This window comes from Oryx dammah, unplaced genomic scaffold, assembly GCF_014754425.2.
Source record: "Oryx dammah isolate SB20612 unplaced genomic scaffold, SCBI_Odam_1.1 HiC_scaffold_16, whole genome shotgun sequence".
Lineage (NCBI taxonomy): Eukaryota > Metazoa > Chordata > Mammalia > Artiodactyla > Bovidae > Oryx > Oryx dammah.
This window is the reverse complement of record NW_024070200.1, coordinates 35351336-35369679: the sequence shown is the minus strand read 5'-3', so window position 1 is coordinate 35369679 and position 18344 is coordinate 35351336. Positions and strand designations below refer to the sequence as shown.

Below are 18344 nucleotides of genomic sequence, written 5' to 3'. Positions count from 1 at the left end.
CACACGTGGGAGCGCCCTGAATCAGGGATCACACCTGTGTCTCCTGCACTGGGAGGTGGATTATTTACCCCCGAGCCACCAGGGAAGCTCTGCGATGATTCTCTAGAGCTACGGCATTGCTGGGGACTCTGAGAGCCAAAGGAGAGATTGGGCTACAGAGCAGGGTGATGGAGTTGGAAGTGCCTTCCTTCCTTGCCACGGCTTCCACATACATTCTTTCCACTCTCTGTGGCTCTAGCTCCTACTTGGTGTAAAGATAGACCTTTCTTGGGTACTGCAAAAATTCTCAGACCAAGCCTGAGATGCAAAGGTGAAATGAATAGAAGGATGCTGGACATAATGGAAGCCCAGCAATACCTCCCTATCTCCTGCCTATTCTGTTACCTAAATTCCACCATTATATCATTAGCACTTTGGGCTCAACACCCTGGTCATGTACCTTAATATAGATGGACTTAACTCCTTTACCTGTTATTAATATCTTGCAAGGTCTTGGCTTATCAGATCAATTTCCCAAGGCTGATTTTCTGTGTTAGAGCATGGAGGATGGAGTGACAGTTTGGGTCAATGTCCTGGCAAGAACCAAATGTTCTGAGAATTACCATGAAGCAATGCTGGAAATAGACCAGGAGAAACCTAACTTGCTGTGGAAAGGATCCAGGAAGTGTTCTCTGAGGAAGTGATGTCTTGCTGCTGCTGCTGCTGCTAATTCGCTTCAGTCGTGTCCAACTCTGTGCGACCCCATAGACAGAAGCCCACCAGGCTCCCGCATCCCTGGGATTCTCCAGGCAAGAACACTGGAGTGGGTTGCCATTTCCTTCTCCAATGCATGAAAGTGAAAAGTGAAAGGGAACTCGCTCAGTTGTGTCCGACTCTTAGCGACCCCATGGACTACAGCCTATCAGGCTCCTCCGTCCATGGGATTTTCCAGGCAAGAGTACTGGAGTGGGGTGCCATTGCCTTCTCCAGTGATGTCTTAGCTGAGGCTTTAAGTAGGAAAGATTCAAAGTAGAAGTGGGCATTCCTGTTAGGCTCTGCAAGATTCTGGTTTCTATTCAGATGTGAGCTACTGAAGGGGCAAGGTGGTGATGGAATGAGATTTTGCATCTTTGAAAAGACAGTTGGGATGCCACAGGGTGGAGAAGGAATTGGAGGCACTGAAAGTCAGATGGTACCCAGGTTGGAGTTTATTAGTACTCTGGGGAACAATAATGGGGGCCTGGATGAGGATGGACAGAAATCAAAGTGAAGAAATGGGTCCTTTACCCCTCAATCTGTTCCCAGCATGTTAGCCAGTGATCTTCCTTGACTCAGACCTCACAGTGTCTCTGTCTCACACAAAGGAAGTCCCTTCTCAGCAGGGTGCTCCCAGCATCTAGGGCAGGGCTGTCCTCCACCCTCAGCATCCTCACATCCACCAAATTCCAGGAGAACTCCCCAGTCACAGGACCCTGCACATTTCCAGTGCCCCTGGTACTGCTCCTTCTTTCAAGGACCACTGTGCAGGGCCTTGAACTTGCTGTTCCTTCTGCCAGTTGCACTCTTCTTCCAGATATCTATCTGTGTGCCTTGATTCTTGGCTGGGTGTCTGCCCTTTCTGCCTGGGCTGGGTGTCCTTTCCTCAATGTCCTTTGAATTGCAATCTGCCCCTACATGATTCCTACCCCTTCTCTGTCTTATTTTTCTCTATAGCACTTTTCATCCTCTGAGACTCTCTAGGCATTTTCTGGCCTCACCTCCCATCCCCCGTGCCCCACAATGTAAGCTACAGGGAAGCAGGAGGTTGTCAGCTTTGTTCACTTCTGTATCAGTCGCTGGCATCCAGAACAGTGTCTGGTACATAGTAGGCGTTTGGTAAATACTTATTTGTGCCGTGCCCGAGGTGGCATCTGACTGCAGTGGGAGGTGAGGGGGTAGGATGAGGCTCTGTTTTCTGGCATGGGCCAGCGGATGGCAATGCCATTTGTAGGGCTGGGGAGCGCGGTTGAGCTCGGAGAACGGGTGATGTAGTTAGTTGGAGACACACTGAGCTAAACAAGCTTTTTTTTTTTTGCCTGGACATCCTACATTGGGAAGGCTCGGCAGGGGCGGGGACAGACCAGCTGACCCAGGCGGTGCTGGGGCTGCGTGTCCCGCCACAGGCGTGGGCCAAAACTATGGACACACTCAGGCGCCCGCTTGTTTGCAAAAGCTCAGCTCTGCACGCAAACCTAGGCCCTTTGCACCGCCCCACCACCCATCCAATCACGCACCCACGAGGGTTCGTCGGCTTGTCTCGCTCCACCTCTGCCCCCACGCTCCTCTAGAGACTGGCCCTTTAAGAGCCCCGCCCCCGACTCCCCCCACCCCCCGGCTCCCCGTCCCCTCCCACCCCCCCGCGCTCGCGTGACTGTGCCAGGACCCGAGCCGGGCCAGGGAGTTGGGCTGCTGGGTGGCTGCGCCGGCCTCCGGGTCCTTCTCACGCAATTTCTGGGCACCGCGCCCCCGGCCAGGTGGGGCTGGGATGGGCCGCGTGACCTCTGCCCCCTGGAGGGATGTACCAGACACAGGCACGCTAGCCTGGGGAGGCATTTGCGCCCGCCACCCCTCCCCGCCCCCTTTAGTAGTCCCTGAGCTCCCTTTCTTGCCCCCCACCCCCACCCCAAGGCCTCCTTCTAACCCTTTCCTCGGCCTCTGGGAGATCCGCTCGCCGCACGATTACTCTGCCCTGCCAAAGCGCTAGTAGCCCCAGGAACCTCGAGAGCCCGAGGGTCCTGGCTCGAAGTACCCTTGGTTTGCAGAGTGGTCCTAGGGGCGGCTCAACGCGTCCAGCTAGTGCGCACATTAGCAAGGCTGCACGTTCTCCATCCCTTCCCGCATTCCGGCCCTTCCATCAGTGAGCGCGGACTTCCAGTCGTCCGGTCTCTGGGGGTTCTGGGGGTGGGGGAGGCTCTGGGGAAAGGGGCCATCCCATCGGCGCCTCTGGCCTTCCGGCCCTAGTGACCTCGGGGCTGGGGTCGCCGTGCTTCTCACGCGAGCCTGGACTCAATAACAGGGGTTAGGAGGTCATCCCCGGGCAGCTCCGCCCCTGCCTGCCAGCCTGGTTCCTATCTGCTGGTAGAGAAGAGGAGGCACTCCCAGTGTTCAGTGGGTGCAAAAATGAGGGTGACTGGTCCCCGTGCCCCGGGATGGAGCACCCCTATACCCTCTTTCGGGCTATCATGGGATTTCTTCCCCAAACTCCTGCCCAGTTGGGCTCTGCGCTTGTCCAGGGGTGCCTTGGGACTGAGGGCCCCAAGTGTCCCTAGCCTTCATCCCTTTAAGAGCCAGCACTTGATCGAGGCAGCCCCGAGTTGGTTCTTACCTATCCCCCAGCTTCCTCTCTCGCCCCTCCCTCCCGCCACTGAAAGCTTCCAAAAGCGACCAGTTGCCCTCCCCCCTGCCCCTCCCTCTTTCCCATCTCCGCGCTCGGGGAGGCGTGGCCACAAGCCCAAGCTGCCTATAAAGGTGGCATTGCTTTCACCCTCACTCTGAAGGTGACAATTCCTTGGAGCCTTCCCTGATCTTCTTTGGGGTCCCTGGCTCCAGAGACCACTCTCCCCAGCCCAGCTCTGCACCCCCTCACAGCCACAGGTGAGTGCTGGGGGTTTCTGGGTTGTCGCTTTCCTCCGCCAAAAGGAAAATTTTGATGCCTCCATGTCTTCCTGGTCTAGCACCTCAAAAAAAAAAAAAAAAAAAGGAGGCTATGAGTGTCCTTAGTAAGAAGGCAGTCCAGCTTCCCTCACTAAGTGGGGAAACTGAAGCCAGGGGAAGGGCTGGACTTGCCCAAGATTCCATGGCTAGTACCAGAACTGCTCCCCTCTCAGCATTCCAGGACTTAGGCTCCAGCTCATCCCTACTGCCTCCTGGAATGCCTGGGGGCTTCCCCATGGAGGTCACCTGGAAGGTTGGAATAGGACACAGGTGTGAGAGACTGTGTGAGCCAGTACAGCACTCCTTCAGGCTCTGTGAGCAGGAGGCTTCTCCGTGGTCAGGGTGGATAAGGGAGCAAGTGGGGTTCTTACCAGCTGTACCCTGCCTTATCCAAAAGCTGCTCCTGGCTGGGGCCACCCTCCAGAGGCATAGCTTGTCAGTGCTGAGAGGTGTTGGCTGGACAAGGGAGGCTGATCTGAGAGGGAGTCCTGGGCATTGTCCAGGGGCCTGCCCTGTTCCACTGTCTTCTCTGGCCTCTGCTGGGGGCGGACCAGTGTGAGAGACTGCCCTCTGCAGAAAACTTGACCCTGAAAACTCAGCAATCATACCTGTCTTGGCCTCCTACCATCTTACTAAGGCTAGGGGTCTTTGGAGCACCCAGTGTGCAGAAGGGGACCCCATGGCATGCCAAGGCCTAGCAGTGTCCCCAGTTCACTCAAGGAGTCTGGACTCAAGTATGCCTTGGGGTTCAGCTCCTTGAGGAAGCCTCCCTAGACAGACAGCTATAGTAGTTCAGGTAGGAATCATACAACTTCCCCATCGTGGGTGGCTCTTCTGCAGGGAAACTTCACTAGGCAGACTATGCTTAACCTCAAAGGAAAGAGCAGAGTTTTCTCTTATCTGAGATCAGCTGGGTACCCTGAATCAGAGACCATGTCCCATCCCTTCTCTCAGGTGATGTGACTGAAGCCCAGAAGGGTAAAATGAACTGTCCAATCCAAGGCCATGTCATAAAGCCTGGAACCCTTGTCTCCTCCAGTCCAGGGCATCAATAAGATGCCCCTGTCATAGCCCCTCGCCTCGAAGAGAGGAGTCCATGAATTTGCACACCCTTTCTAGACTGAACCTAGAGAAAGTATTGTGTCAGTTAAATTTAGCTCCATTCCTAGTTTCAGATTCCAGTCCAGAGTTTTCTTACAGCCTCTGCCTGGTAGGATCCTTCCATTTATTCATAGCTCTTGAGTGACTGGCAAATAGGGGAGATCCAGACTATTCATTCATTGAGAACTGAGCCCAGTGAAAACCTTGGCCTGGAATTTTGTGACCGGGAGCCTCAATCTAGTTGGCCTCCAGCTGCGTTTAAACTGTGAGTCTGCTGAGCTCAGAGAGCTGGGGCTAAGGGCACTGTGGCTTAGACCGTAAGGAAAGGAGGCAGTCCCCTGTCCCCTCCCCACTGTGTCCGGGTGTCTGACCAGATTCCCTAGATCCTGGCTTTGAACCGTAGAGAACTGACAGTACTGAGAAGATTCCTTTTCATCCGTTGGTCTGACCACTCCTGTACCTATGACAGGAACATAGGAACGGGGAAGATGGCCATGAATCTTCCCAGGGAACGTTACCTAAGAGGTCTGAGTCCTGGCTCTGTCTGAGAGCTGGGTGCCTTTAGCCAAGTCAGTGCCTCCTCTGGAGGTCAGTTTCCCCAAATGTGAAATGCGACTGAAGAAGAGGGGATCCTTAGTTCTTTGGTAGTGTTGTCCCAAGTTGGGTGGGTAATACTCAAGGGGAATTGGGTGATACACATCGATTATGTGCTTATTTTAATATATGTTAGGGGCAAAAAAACAAACCTGTATTTTCACACAGATGTTACTGTGTGAAACGGTGCTAAGTGGGTGGATTTAAAGTTGATTTTAGAAAAATATGAAATAAATAATAGTATAGGTGTTCTATGGAAATCACAGACTGACACTGAGATTGGTATGGCAGGTAAGGTGTTCTGGAATTAGACAAGTTTGGATTGGGTTTGGGTTCTATCATTGCTGGCTGTGTAACTTTGGGCAAGTTATGTACTTTTTCTGAAGCCTCAGAGCTGCCTACCACAAAGGCTGTGGCCAGGACTGAAGGAAGAATGACTGAAATTCTTGGTATGGAGTTGGTAGCTCCACAAACAGCTTCTCCTATCTCCTCTCCCATTTCACACCCAGTGAACAGTTCTGGATAAGGTTTTTCCTTTTCTTGACTGGTGTGCTGACATTTTAGGACACTGGCTCCTTCCATCCTCCTGTCAGATCTTTTGACCTTTGCCTCCCATCTGACCTCTCAGCAGCCACCTTGGAATCTACGTGGATCATGTTTTCTGTGTTTGGACTCCCCATCCCCATCTCAGCCACAGAACTTCTCCTGGCCTCTGCTGTCTTCTGCCTGGTATTCTGGGTGGTCAGGACCTGGTGGCCTCGGGTCCCTCAAGGCCTGAAGAGTCCACCAGAGCCCTGGGGCTGGCCCCTGCTTGGGCATGTGCTGACCTTGGGGAAGAACCCACACGTGGTCCTGTCGCAGCTGAGCCAGCGCTATGGGGACGTGCTGCAGATCCGCATTGGCTGCACACCCGTGGTGGTGCTCAGCGGCTTGGACACCATCCAGCAGGCCCTGGTGCGGCAGGGCGATGATTTCAAGGGCCGGCCCGACCTCTACAGCTTCACCTTGATCTCTGAGGGCCAGAGCATGACCTTCAACCCAGACTCTGGACCAGTGTGGGCTGCCCGGCGACGCCTGGCCCAAAATGCTCTGAAGAGTTTCTCCATCGCCTCAGACCCGGCATCCTTGTCGTCCTGCTACCTGGAAGAGCATGTGAGCAAGGAGGGCGAGTACCTCCTGGGCAAGTTCCTGGAGCTGATGTCAGGGCCTGGGCGCTTTGACCCCTACAGGTATGTAGTGGTCTCAGTGGCCAATGTCATCTGTGCCATATGCTTTGGCCGGCGCTATGACCATGATGACCAAGAGTTTCTTAGCCTCATCAACCTGAGTAACGAGTTTGGGGAGATAACTGCCTCTGGGAACCCAGCTGACTTCATCCCTGTCCTCCGTTACCTGCCCAACACTGCCCTGGACCTCTTCAAGGACCTGAATCGGAGGTTCTACGTCTTTGTACAGAAGATAGTCAAGGAACACTATAAAACGTTTGAGAAGGTATAGCCTAGGGAGAGGCAGGTGGGTGGTAGGGAGCAGGTAGAGTCAGGGGTCAGGAGTCAGAGATAGCTGGAGCAGAGTGGAGTTTGGTAGGCATTCACAGGCCTTCAGCCTGGGATTTTGAAGCCAGTAGTGGAGGGGATTCCATCCTTGGCAGGAAAGTAGAACTTTTTATCGTCCAGCCCTTCTAACTATCCATCACACAGCAGTATCTACTGTAGAGCCAGTCCATGCAGGACCCTAAGTTAGTTGTGGTAGGAACCAAGAAGAGTTGGTCTTGGAAGGAACCAAGAAGAGTTGGTCTTCTGGCCTCATGGGAGAGAAAGGTGTAAAGGGCATGTGCAGATGATAATGTTACTAGACTCTGTCAAATGTCGCTCGAGTTGGGGCTGCAAATATTCTGGGTCAGGAGAGAGCCTTGGAAAGACAAGAGAAGCTGGGAGGGTAGGGGTGGGTGTGTGTGGTCACCTCTTGGATAAAGATGCTAGGGATGGGAAGGGACCAGGTCTGGATGGAGAGGCAGTTCTGGGTTTGGGATCTTCCTTACCTGTGGGCCTTCCCTACCCAGGGTCACATCCGGGACATCACAGACAGCCTGATTGAGCACTGTCAGGATAAGAGGCTGGACGAGAATGCCAATATCCAGCTGTCGGATGAGAAGATCATTAATGTCGTGATAGACCTCTTTGGAGCTGGTATGAATTACCCCATTATACCATTCCTATGGCCAGCTGCCCTGACCCACCAAGCACCTAACTTCTCCCTCTGTTCTCCCCTGGCCAGGGTTTGACACAGTCACAACTGCCATTTCCTGGAGCCTCCTGTACCTGGTGACAAGCCCCAGGGTGCAAAAAAAGATTCAGGAGGAGCTGGGTAGGTGGTGGCTTCCCTCAGAGTGCTCAAGGCAGGAGGCCCAGCCAAGGTCTGAGTGGCCCCTGACCTGTCTGGTCCTCTGTGCTCTGCAGACACAGTGATTGGCAGGGCGCGGTGGCCCCGGCTCTCTGACAGACCCCAGCTGCCCTATTTGGAGGCCTTCATCCTGGAGACCTTCCGACACTCCTCCTTCGTCCCCTTCACCATCCCACACAGGTGAGGCCCCATGGGTCTGCTGCTGTCTGCTGCTGGGCCTGATCAGGGTGGTAGGAAGGACAGGGTATGGGAGGCAGGGAGATCTCCTTGTGGCCCTGAGCCTGACTGAGCTTCCTCCCTCCTCAGTACCACAAGAGACACCAATCTGAATGGCTTTTACATCCCCAAGGGGCGCTGTGTCTTTGTGAACCAGTGGCAGATCAACCATGACCAGTAAGTTGAGAAGGGGCAGGGAAAGCTCCCCCGCTCCTGAGCTTCACACTTTGCTGTCTCTGGGCCACTTGCCTGAACCCTATTCTTTTCAGCTGGGGCTCAACCTGCTTGATGGTTCTGAGAACCCAGGCTGCCTCTTCAGCTGCTTCTCTCTGATTACAGGAAGCTATGGGAGGATCCATCTGAGTTCCGGCCAGAACGGTTTCTCACTACTGATGGCACCGTCAACAAAGTACTGAGTGAGAAGGTGATTATTTTCGGCTTGGGCAAGCGGAAATGCATTGGTGAGACCATTGCCCGCTTGGAGGTCTTTCTCTTCTTGGCCATCCTGCTGCATCAGGTGGAATTCCACGTCACCCCGGGTGTGAAGGTGGACATGACCCCCCTGTATGGGCTGACCATGAAGCACGCCCGCTGTGAGCACTTTCAGGTGCGCACGCGCTGTTAGGGGAGAGTCCTGCAGCCTAGACAGCCCATGCGCTCTTGGGGGACAGACAGCCCTGCCCCTGTCTGGGCAGCCAGGCCAGGGGCCTAGCCCAAGGGAGCCTAAAACCCACAGACATTGTTGGGCTGATTTTTTGCTGTCTGAGCTGTGGGCAAGCTTGAGGGATCATACCTGCCCCCCACCCTGGACTTGTGCTTCTGCACACTGACCACAGATAGCAGACACATCAGGGGCCACACGGGAGCTGATGGAGCCCTTCTGAAGTTGTGCTGGAAGGGCTAGAGGGTCCTCAGGCCTCTGGAAACCTCTAAAGAGGTTTTGGGAAGCCCCTGGGCCCGGCCCTCAAGCTGGTTGGCTTTCCATGGAGGCTGACTGGCTTGAGAAACATTCAGAGCAGGTCACACCAGGGCCTGACCAATCTCTTTGACAATTGGGAGCCATCAAGACTGAAGGGAAGAGGCAGTCCAGAATACTGACACGGAGGTGGTCTCCCTGCTTAAACAAGACTGAGCAATCTGACCACTAGGGTCTGGGACACCCTGCCTGGGAGACGACCTTCCTCTCTGCAGGCAGGGGTGGGGCTGCTGCCTGGCCTTGTGAGGCCCTTGTTCCTGTCCAGGGAGTGCTGAGGACTTGTGTCTAACAAAAGCAGAGAGCAGAGGGAGGGCCCGAATCCGGGCACCAGGACTGGATCAGGAGAGAGGGGCTGGTAATCGAGTCACCTTCTACTGCATCTCCTTTCAATATACCCTATGTTAAAAAGTCTTTTAAAAATGTTTGTATGCAAGGACCTTTTCATTTTAGCCTGCATTGTATTTACATGTTTGTATTTACCGTATACAAGAGCTTAAGAGGAGCTTATTGAGAGCCATGAAGAAAATTCTAACCCAGGTATCCAGAAATGTGTAGGAAATATCTATCTACGTGAGCTAAATAAAGATATTATTCAGAAGTCCTTATTGGTGGAGACTTTTAAAATCTTGAATGAAGTCATCTACGTGCCCATTCTGAGCCTAGTCTCGTGTTGGGTTTTGCTGTGGGAGGACACAGAGTGGGAGGAGGAGACAGTGCTCTCTGGAGCTCTCAGAAGCCACTGCACTCAGGCAGCTCGCAGTCTGGTTTGGGCACAGGACTCTGTCACTTCACTGCCTTCCTCCTTCTCTAACTGATCACACACTGATGAAGAACATTCTCTGAAGCAGGCATTGGGGGAGATAAAGTGAATAAAAAATGGTGCCTTCAAGAGCCTCCTAAGCTGGTTCGGGGAACTAACTTATTAACACATCATCCAATTCATTGTCCGTGCATGCACGCTAAGTCGCTTCAGTTGTGTCTGACTCTTTGTGACCCTATGGACTATAGTCTGCCAGGCTCCTCTGTCCATGGGATTCTCTAAGCAAGAATACTGGAGCGGGTTGCCATGCCCTCCTCCAGAGGATCTTTCCAATCCAGGGACTGAACCCACATCTCTTAATGTTTCCTGCATTAGCAAGTGGGTTCTTTACCACTAGAGCCAACTGAGAAGACCCCAATTCATTGTGACCGGGTCTCTAACAGCCAGATACACAACAGGAGGGTGAAGCCCAGAGCCAGAGCGGGCTGGGTGGGCAGGGGAGTGGGTGCTGGGAAAGGTGACCAGGTCTTGGGGATACATGCACAGGGCCCTCCTTGAAAGATGGGAGGCAGACTCACTTGGGTCTCACAGCAGTAGATCTCAAGTCCAAGAAGTAGACTGTGGTCACTGTATTGGGTGGGGGTTCTCAGCTCAGAAGTCACGGTCTGCTTGCTCTTCACTAGCCATACTGGGCTCAGGTCCTGCACTATATTAGATCCCACGGCTGGTCACAGGTGGAGAACAAGGTGTTTGATCATCGGGTCTCATAAGCTGACTTTGGCCCAGATTTCAACACTAAAGTCATAGTGGTAGCAAGTAGGGACAGAGACTGGACCTACATGCTATGCTGTGCTTAGTCACTTAGTCATGTCCGATTCTTTGCAACCCCATGGACTGCAACACACCAGGCTTCCCTGTCCATGGGGATTCTCCAGGCAAGAACACTGGAGTGGGTTGCCATGCCATCCTCCAGGGGATCTTCCCAACCCAGGAATCAAACCCAGGTCTCCCACATTGCAGGCGGATTCGTTACTATCTGAGCCACCAGGGAAGCCCATGAATACTGGAGTGGGTAGCCTATCTCTTCTCCAGGGGATCTTCCCAACCCAGAAATAGAACCAGGGTCTCCTGCATTGCAGGTGGATTCTTTACCAGCTGAGCTACCAGGGAAGCCCCTGGACCTACATAATCAGGAGCTATTCTGGCTAAGGGACTCCGAGAGAAGATGCATCTTGTGCTGTGACCCCAGCCCAGCCTTCTTCCTGAAGCACTGTGCAGTGACCAGGGGAAAGCACTCCCACTCATCAAAAGTTTCAGGCTACTTCCAGGAAGGAGCTGAAGTCAGCTGGAGCAACCCTGTTTATATAGGAGGATGAGGAACTTGGCCTCCAACCATTCTTATATTGATTTATTTCTTACTTTAAAAAAAAGCCTTGTAGGACTTCCCTGGCGGCCCAGTGGTTAAGAATCCACCTGCCAATTCAGGGAACACAGGTTTGATCCTTGGTTGGGGAAAATTCCACATGCACTGGGCAACCAATCCCCTGAGCCACAGCTACTGAGCCTGCGCTCTAGAGCCCACAAGCTGCAACTACCGAGCCCCTGTGCCACAACTGCTGAAACTTGCATGCCCTAGAGCCTGTGCTCCGCAACGAGAGAAGCCACCCCAGCAAGAGGCCCGTGCACCACAACCAGAGAGTAGCTCCCTCTGTCACTACTAGAGAAAGTCCATGTGCCGCAATGAAGACCCAGCACAGCCAAGAATCAATTAAAAAGTCAATAAGATAAAAAGCTTATATGATATAACATAAATGAGCCTTCAAATCATGATGCTAAGTGAAGAAGCCAGAGATAGCAGGCTACATATTGCATGTTTCCATTTATACGAAATGTCTAAAACGTGCAAATGCAGAGAGACAGAAGTTTTGAATAAATTAGTGGTTGCCAGGGGATAGGGGGTGGGGAGAGTGAAAGGTTCAGGATTTTTTTAGGTTTGATGGAAATATTCTGAAATTAGATAGTGATGATGGTTGTATCAATTTGTGAATATACTAAAATCAGATTTCAACACTAGGCAGTTTGAAATAGCTGAAACAGTGAAAAAAAGAAAATCTATAGCAATCTTTATTCTAAAGAAGGGGCGGAATGGAGACAGCATATGCACAGCAGTTTATGGAACTGTTCTCACTAATCATATTGGTAATGGTAATGTTAGTATTTTTTATTTTGAGACTATAGAGTGTTGTGGGTTAAGGAGGTACACATGTAACATACAAAAGGTTACTTTAAAAAATACATTGTATATGTGTAATATGTATTATATATTATACATCATAGCTCAGTTGCTAAAGAATCTGCCTGCAATGCAGGAGACCCTGGTTCAATCCCTGGGTTGGGAAGATCTCCTGGAGAAAGGAAAGGCTACCCACTCCAGTATTCTGGCCTAGAGAATTCCATGGACTGTATAGTCCATGGGGTCACAAAGAGTCAGACACAATTGAGCGACTTTCACTTCACTTCACTTCATATTATATATAATATATCTTAAGTATATATGTCTAAATGTTAGAAACCATGACCAACTCAACAGTGAGCATCCTGAATGCTTAAATTACCATCCAAGGCTTCTTGGAGAAATGCTCGTTACAGAACCGGGGCAGAAAATGTATAAAAGATGACCTGGAACAGTTGTTCATATCAGATAGCAGAGAAGCCACAAATATCTTTGAATCCACGAGTCTACAAGGATATATATATATACATGCACATATACACATATCTATTTAGACTAGTTGTTTATCTTCAGAAAAACCAATTCATTACCTTAAAAAATGAAAAACAAAAGTAGAATCAAGCATTCATCCTATCTTTCCTATATGAACTATACTTGCAGATAACCAAATTGTACATAAGAAGAAGCATCTCTTTTAAAAAATTTATTTATTTTTAATTGGAGGATAATTGGCTTACAATATTTTCTGGGTTTCTGCCATATATCAACATAAATCAGCCATAGGTATACATATTTCCCCTCCCTCTTAAATCTCCCTTCCACCTTTCACCCCAAGAAGAAACATCTCTTAATGAAAGTATTCCAATTAATAATTGAAAAAGAATTAATAGACTTGGATTATCATACTGTTGTTAATTAGCTATACTCCAATATAAAATAAAATCCTAAAAAAAGAAACAATGGAATTGGAATGTCACTATTTTGCATCCACCACTGCTTCCAACAAATGCCAGCATCATAAAAGGAGAGAAAATCAAATATGTGCCTCCTGGTAAAAGAAGCCAGTACTGCCCATGGTCTTTCCCAAGGGACTGAACCAGAGTCTCTGGTCAACTCTATGCATCCAGCTGCCAATCTGCAATTAATATAGGAGATGAAGAAACACACTGAATGGAAATACCAGGGAATAACCAATAAAATTCAGACTTTGGGAAAATCTACAGGTCAAAAGCCCTGGGGTCTTCAACTGAAAAAGAGTAAGGAAAAGAAGCAGATGGAAGGAAAACTTGTCCACTTAAAAGACATATCAATTTGGGGGGGGGGTGGCGCATTAGGTCTTAGGTGCAGCATGTGGGATCTAGTTCCCTAATGAGGGGTCAAATCTAGGCCTCCTGCATTGTGAGCACAGAGTCTTAACCACTGGACCACCAGGGAAGTCCCAACATATTAGATTTTTAGAAATGAACAGTGCTAAACTATGGTGTCTAGGAAATACACACTTGGCTTGTAAGAATGAGGAAATAATTACTTGTAAGTCTTGTAAGAATGAGGAAATAGTTACCATAACAGTTTGGAAAATGGTTACTTTTGCAGGGAGGGAATGAGTTGTAATTGAAATAGGATATATAGAAGGCTTTTTTTTTGTTGCCCAGTCGCTAAGTCATGTCTGACTCTTTGAGACTTCCATGGACGGCAGCATGCCAGGCTTCCTTGTCCTTCACTAAAGTTCTATTTCTTAACCTGGGTGTGGTTCAAGAGTGCTTGTTTTATAAAAATGAAAGAAATAATATAAATAATTTGTATTGCTCATTGCTTTTTAGAAATAGAATTTTTAACATTTTTAAATTTATTTTTTAATGAAAAATAATTGCTCTACAGTATTGTGTTGGTTTCTACCAAACAGAAATATAATTTATATGTTGTCAGTGCCCTTCAGTCAAAGGCCACCAAGAACACACCTAGTTAAGCAAGCTGGGTTTCTTATTCATCACAGTGAGAGAGAAAACATATCATGGGGAACTAGAAGATCTCAATAAAAGGATGTTAGGAAAGAACTTAAATGATTTGGGCTTTGTGGAGTGATTTAGGGGAGGATTAGCTCTAGACTGGATGTTGTCAGAAAGTGGGGACAATACGGTATTTGGTGGGTAGCATTATGACCTTGCTTTTATTTGTGCTTAGACAAAATTATAAAGTAGCTTTGTTTTTTTTTCCATTAAAAATGTTGGTAAAATATACATAACATAAAATTTACCATCTTGACCATTTTTTTTTCAGAGAGTAGAAGGCAATTTATTGTGAATTTGATCCTGGCTAAGTTCAGTGATCTGGAAGGCAGCAGAAGTGAACATCACTGAGTTACTGATCCATAAAGTATTTATGGAGGAACTAAAGAGCTTCTTGATGAAAGTGAAAGAGGAGAGTGAAAAACTGGCTTAAAACTCAACATTCAAAAAATGAAGATCATGGCATCCAGTCCCATTACTTCATGGCAAATAGATGGAGAAACAATGGAAACAGTGACAGACTTTATTTTCTTGGGCTCCAAAATGCAGATGGTGACTGCAGCCATGCAATTAAAAGATGGTTGCTCCTTGGAAGAAAAGCTATGACAAGCCTAGACAGCATATTGAAAAGCAGAGATATTATTTTACTGACAAAGTTCTGTCTAGTCAAAGCAATGATTTTTCCAGTAGTCATGTATGGATGTAAGAGATGGACTGTAAAGAAAGCTGAGCACCAAAGAATTGATGCTTTTGAACTGTGACATTAAAGAAGACTGTTTAGAGTCCCTTGGACAGCAAACCAGCAATCCTAAAGGAAATAAGTCCTGAATATTCATTGGAAGGACTGATGCTGAAGTTGAAGCTCCAATACTTCGGCCACCTGATGGGAAGATCTGACTCACTGGAAAAACCCTGATGCTGAGATAGATTGAAGACAGGAGGAGAAGGGTATGGCAGAGGGTGAGATGGTTGGATGGAATCATCATCTCCATGGATACGAGTTTGAGCAAGCTCCAGGAGATAGTGAAGGACAGAGAAGCCTGGTGTGCTGTAGCCCATGGGGTTGCAAAGAGTCAGACACGACTGAGCGACTGAACTGAACTGAAGTGAATGCATTTATGGCCACACCTTCATGTCTCTTACGCTCAAATCAACCATCTTAACCAGTTTAAGTGTTTAAATTCATTCATAATGTTAGGCAGGCATCAGCCTCATCCATATCCATAGTATCAGAACCCTGAAACTCTATGCTTATTAAGCAATAACTCCCTATTCTTTCCTTCCTGAAGTCATTCTACTTCTGTGTCTATGAAGAATTCATTTTATATGTTCTCAGAATAACCTGTATGGGACTGGTGTTCTGTGAGGAAAGAACCAGAGAAGGGGAGAACCCAATGGCCTAGGAGCACCAGACAGCCTGTAATAATACTGTGTGGTCTAGCTGGGAGCATCACATCAGTTCTGGCTGTCAGGAGCTGCTCTTTCTCCATCCTCCTTTTTGGTCAAGAAGAGACAAAGTTAGGTCTCAGGACATACCTACATTATATTCAGATTTTCATCATTGCCAAAGTTTTGCTGATTAAGATCAGTTTGCTAATTAAGAAGGACATTCACTGAATGCAGTCAGTCATTGAACTGGACCATCTGATATGACAATGGCTGCCTTCTAGTGGTGCCTCAGTGGTACTTAGATTTTGGATAGGCTGTTTTGTCATGTATTGGAACATAGGCAGTTATCAGGCTCAAGGTGACTATTAGTTTTTTTAATAGGTCTGGAAGCCAAGGACCTAGATTATTAACTACTTGCAATCAAAACGTGTCCCAGAATTCAACTGGATCTATTTCAGAAAATCAGGTTGCTTTCTCTGTTTGCCCTGTAGTAGTTGCATAGGTGTAGCAGTGTTGACTTGGTGGAGTAGAGAAAACCATGGGCTATATGATCATCCATGATAACTCCTGTTAATTGATTTAGAGTATTTCGTGGGCTTTCAGAGCAGAAGTGCGGTCCTATATGATTTCTGATATGTCAGAGACAAGTTTTAAACATTTTTTAGCTGTGCTATTCCCACTCAAGGAACTGTAATTGGCAGAGTATGTATAATGAGGGAATCAGTTATTCTTCTTGGAAGTTCTCCTGAGTAATCTGTGCTTGCCTCATTGTGGAGGCTTGGTTCCATATATTTTAGTGTTCATAAAAAGAAACACTCATATATCACTGTGAAAATGTACAATGATGTAGCTGCTTTGGAAAACAGTTCTTCAAAAGATTAAACATAGAATTACCATATGACCCAGAAATTCCATTCTTAGTTGTGCCTAGTTGGTGATGGACAGGGAGGCCTGGCGTGCTGCGATTCATGGGGTTGCAAAGAGTCGGACACGACAGAGACTGAACTGAACTGAACATTCTTAAAATTTTTTACATGATTGTTGTGGAAATATTACACAAACTATCACACAAAAATCTGCACATAAATGTTCATAACAGTGTTATTCATAGCAGCTAAAAAAGTGGAAACAATTCACATGTTCATCATTGATGAAAGGATAAGATAATGTGATATATCCATATGATTCATCACAAAAACGAATGAATCACTAATTTGTGAGATAACATGAATGTGCCTTGAAAACATTACGCTTAGTGAAAGAAGCCAGAGCACACATTATATGCAGGTCACATATTATTTGCTACAATTTATGTGAAATATCCAGAATAGGCAAATCCCTGGAGACAGAATGTAGATTAGTGGTTGCCTGGGGAGAGGGAGGAATGGAGAGTGACTGCTAATGCATATAGGGTTTCTTTTTAGGTGAGGAAAGCACTGCGGAATGAGCAGTGGTGGCTGCACATCTTTGTGAATATAGTATTGTAAAAGCCGCTGAATAGCACACTTTAAAGGGGTAGAAACAAGACCTCCTGTATAGCACAAGGAAGTCTGCTCAATGTTATGTGGCAGTCTGGATGGACGCAGAGTTTGGGGGAGAATGGATACATGTATTTGTATGGCTCCATTGCTCTGTTGTGCACATGAAATTATCACAACATGGTTGTTTGGCTATACTTCAATGTAACAGTTAGACAAAAGCCTATACTACCTCATCCAAATAAAGGGATGACTATTACAGTAGACATATTACGTATATCTCAGTTAACAAATCAGGGACCAGGAGGTCAGAATCAACAACCTTATAGAATGTTGAAGCTGTTCATATTCGGTGTAAGAGCTGATCAGAATTCTCTCTGCATATTCAGGGTAATATTAACAGTTAGAGGCCTGGCTGAAAGGTTTGGGAAAGATGGTATTTCCAAATGAACGCACAACTCTATTGCTTGGCAAGTTAAATAAATTCAACTTAATCTTTCTGCTGATCTGCTTATTTTAACACCCTCACATCGTGGCAACTCCACAGAACCTTCCATGCTTCAGTTCAGTTCAGTTCAGTTCAGTCGCTCAGTCGTGTCCGAGTCTTTGCGACCCTATGAATCGCAGCACGCTAGGCCTCCCTGTTCATCACCAACTCTCGGAGTTCACTCAGACTCATGTCCATCGAGTCCGTGATACCATCCAGCCATCTCATCCTCGGTCGTCCCTTTCTCCTCCTGCCCCCAATCCCTCCCAGCATCAGAGTCTTTTCCAATGAGTCAACTCTTCGCATGAGGTGGCCAAAGTACTGGAGTTTCAGCTTCAGCATCATTCCTTCCAAAGAAATCCCAGGGCTGATCTCCTTCAGAATGGACTGGTTGGATCTCCTTGCAGTCCAAGGGACTCTCAAGAGTCTTCTCCAACACTTGCCCTCTATTCAGATAGAATAGAGCCCTTCATTGTATACCCTTCGTTGATTATTTTCCGGTTTGTTGCTGGGTATGTCTTGAGGACAATATTGAGCTTCACGTATTTCTGCTGAGTTCTCACTGCTGTATTCTGTTATCCTAGGATATCCTAGGCTCCTTTGTGGTTCTCTCTCTGGTTAATACCTTGAAAGGCATTAGGCAATCTTTTACTAAACCTGTTTGTCTTCTATTACTTTCATTTGATTTGTCAAATGATTTTTCCCCATCCCTTGGTAATTTTGCTCTGATTGTTATAAGGGAGCATTTTTTTTTTTTTTTTAGGCAATAGAGGCACCGACCTAATAAGTCCCTTTCCACACTGGCCCCTGAGAGTTCTAATAACTTTGAGGACATACTTATACTTTAAAAAAATGTATTGTTTACAGCAGTCTAAATTCAGCTGGGCATCCTATGTTTTTATTTGCTGAATCTAGCAATCTTAATGATGGTAGCTTCATCAGACTCATGGACAAATAGTGCTGGGCATTCTATGTCTTGTCTGGAGAAAGGCAGTGCCTTGGTGGCAGGAATATGGTATTTCTTCCTCCACA

At 47.9% G+C, this 18344-nt stretch overlaps 1 protein-coding gene across 2 annotated transcripts; it reads left to right on the top strand.

Annotated features, from left to right (window-relative positions):
- The first annotated feature begins 3525 nt into the window (after nt 1-3525).
- On the top strand, nt 3526-9561 carry LOC120875451 (cytochrome P450 1A1). Of its 2 annotated transcripts, none has more exons than XM_040257256.1 (7): nt 3526-3612; nt 5999-6858; nt 7427-7553; nt 7642-7731; nt 7824-7947; nt 8074-8160; nt 8323-9561. In XM_040257256.1, exons 2-7 carry the CDS (start codon nt 6022-6024, stop codon nt 8606-8608), a joined length of 1551 nt encoding a protein of 516 aa, XP_040113190.1. In that variant the 5' UTR covers nt 3526-3612; nt 5999-6021; the 3' UTR covers nt 8609-9561. The 2 variants fall into 2 exon arrangements, with proteins under 2 accessions (XP_040113190.1, XP_040113189.1); XM_040257255.1 differs by having other exon boundaries at nt 5996-6858.
- The last annotated feature ends 8783 nt before the right edge of the window (nt 9562-18344 follow it).

What these genes read in the sequence shown, in the direction of transcription:
- LOC120875451 (XM_040257256.1), top strand. Translation starts at nt 6,022, where the DNA reads ATGTTTTCTGTGTTTGGACTCCCCATCCCCATCTCAGCCACAGAACTT. An exon ending in GATAGACCTCTTTGGAGCTG is followed by an intron (nt 7,554 to 7,641) that starts GTATGAATTACC and finishes TCCCCTGGCCAG; the next exon opens with GGTTTGACACAGTCACAACT. An exon ending in AAAGATTCAGGAGGAGCTGG is followed by an intron (nt 7,732 to 7,823) that starts GTAGGTGGTGGC and finishes TGTGCTCTGCAG; the next exon opens with ACACAGTGATTGGCAGGGCG.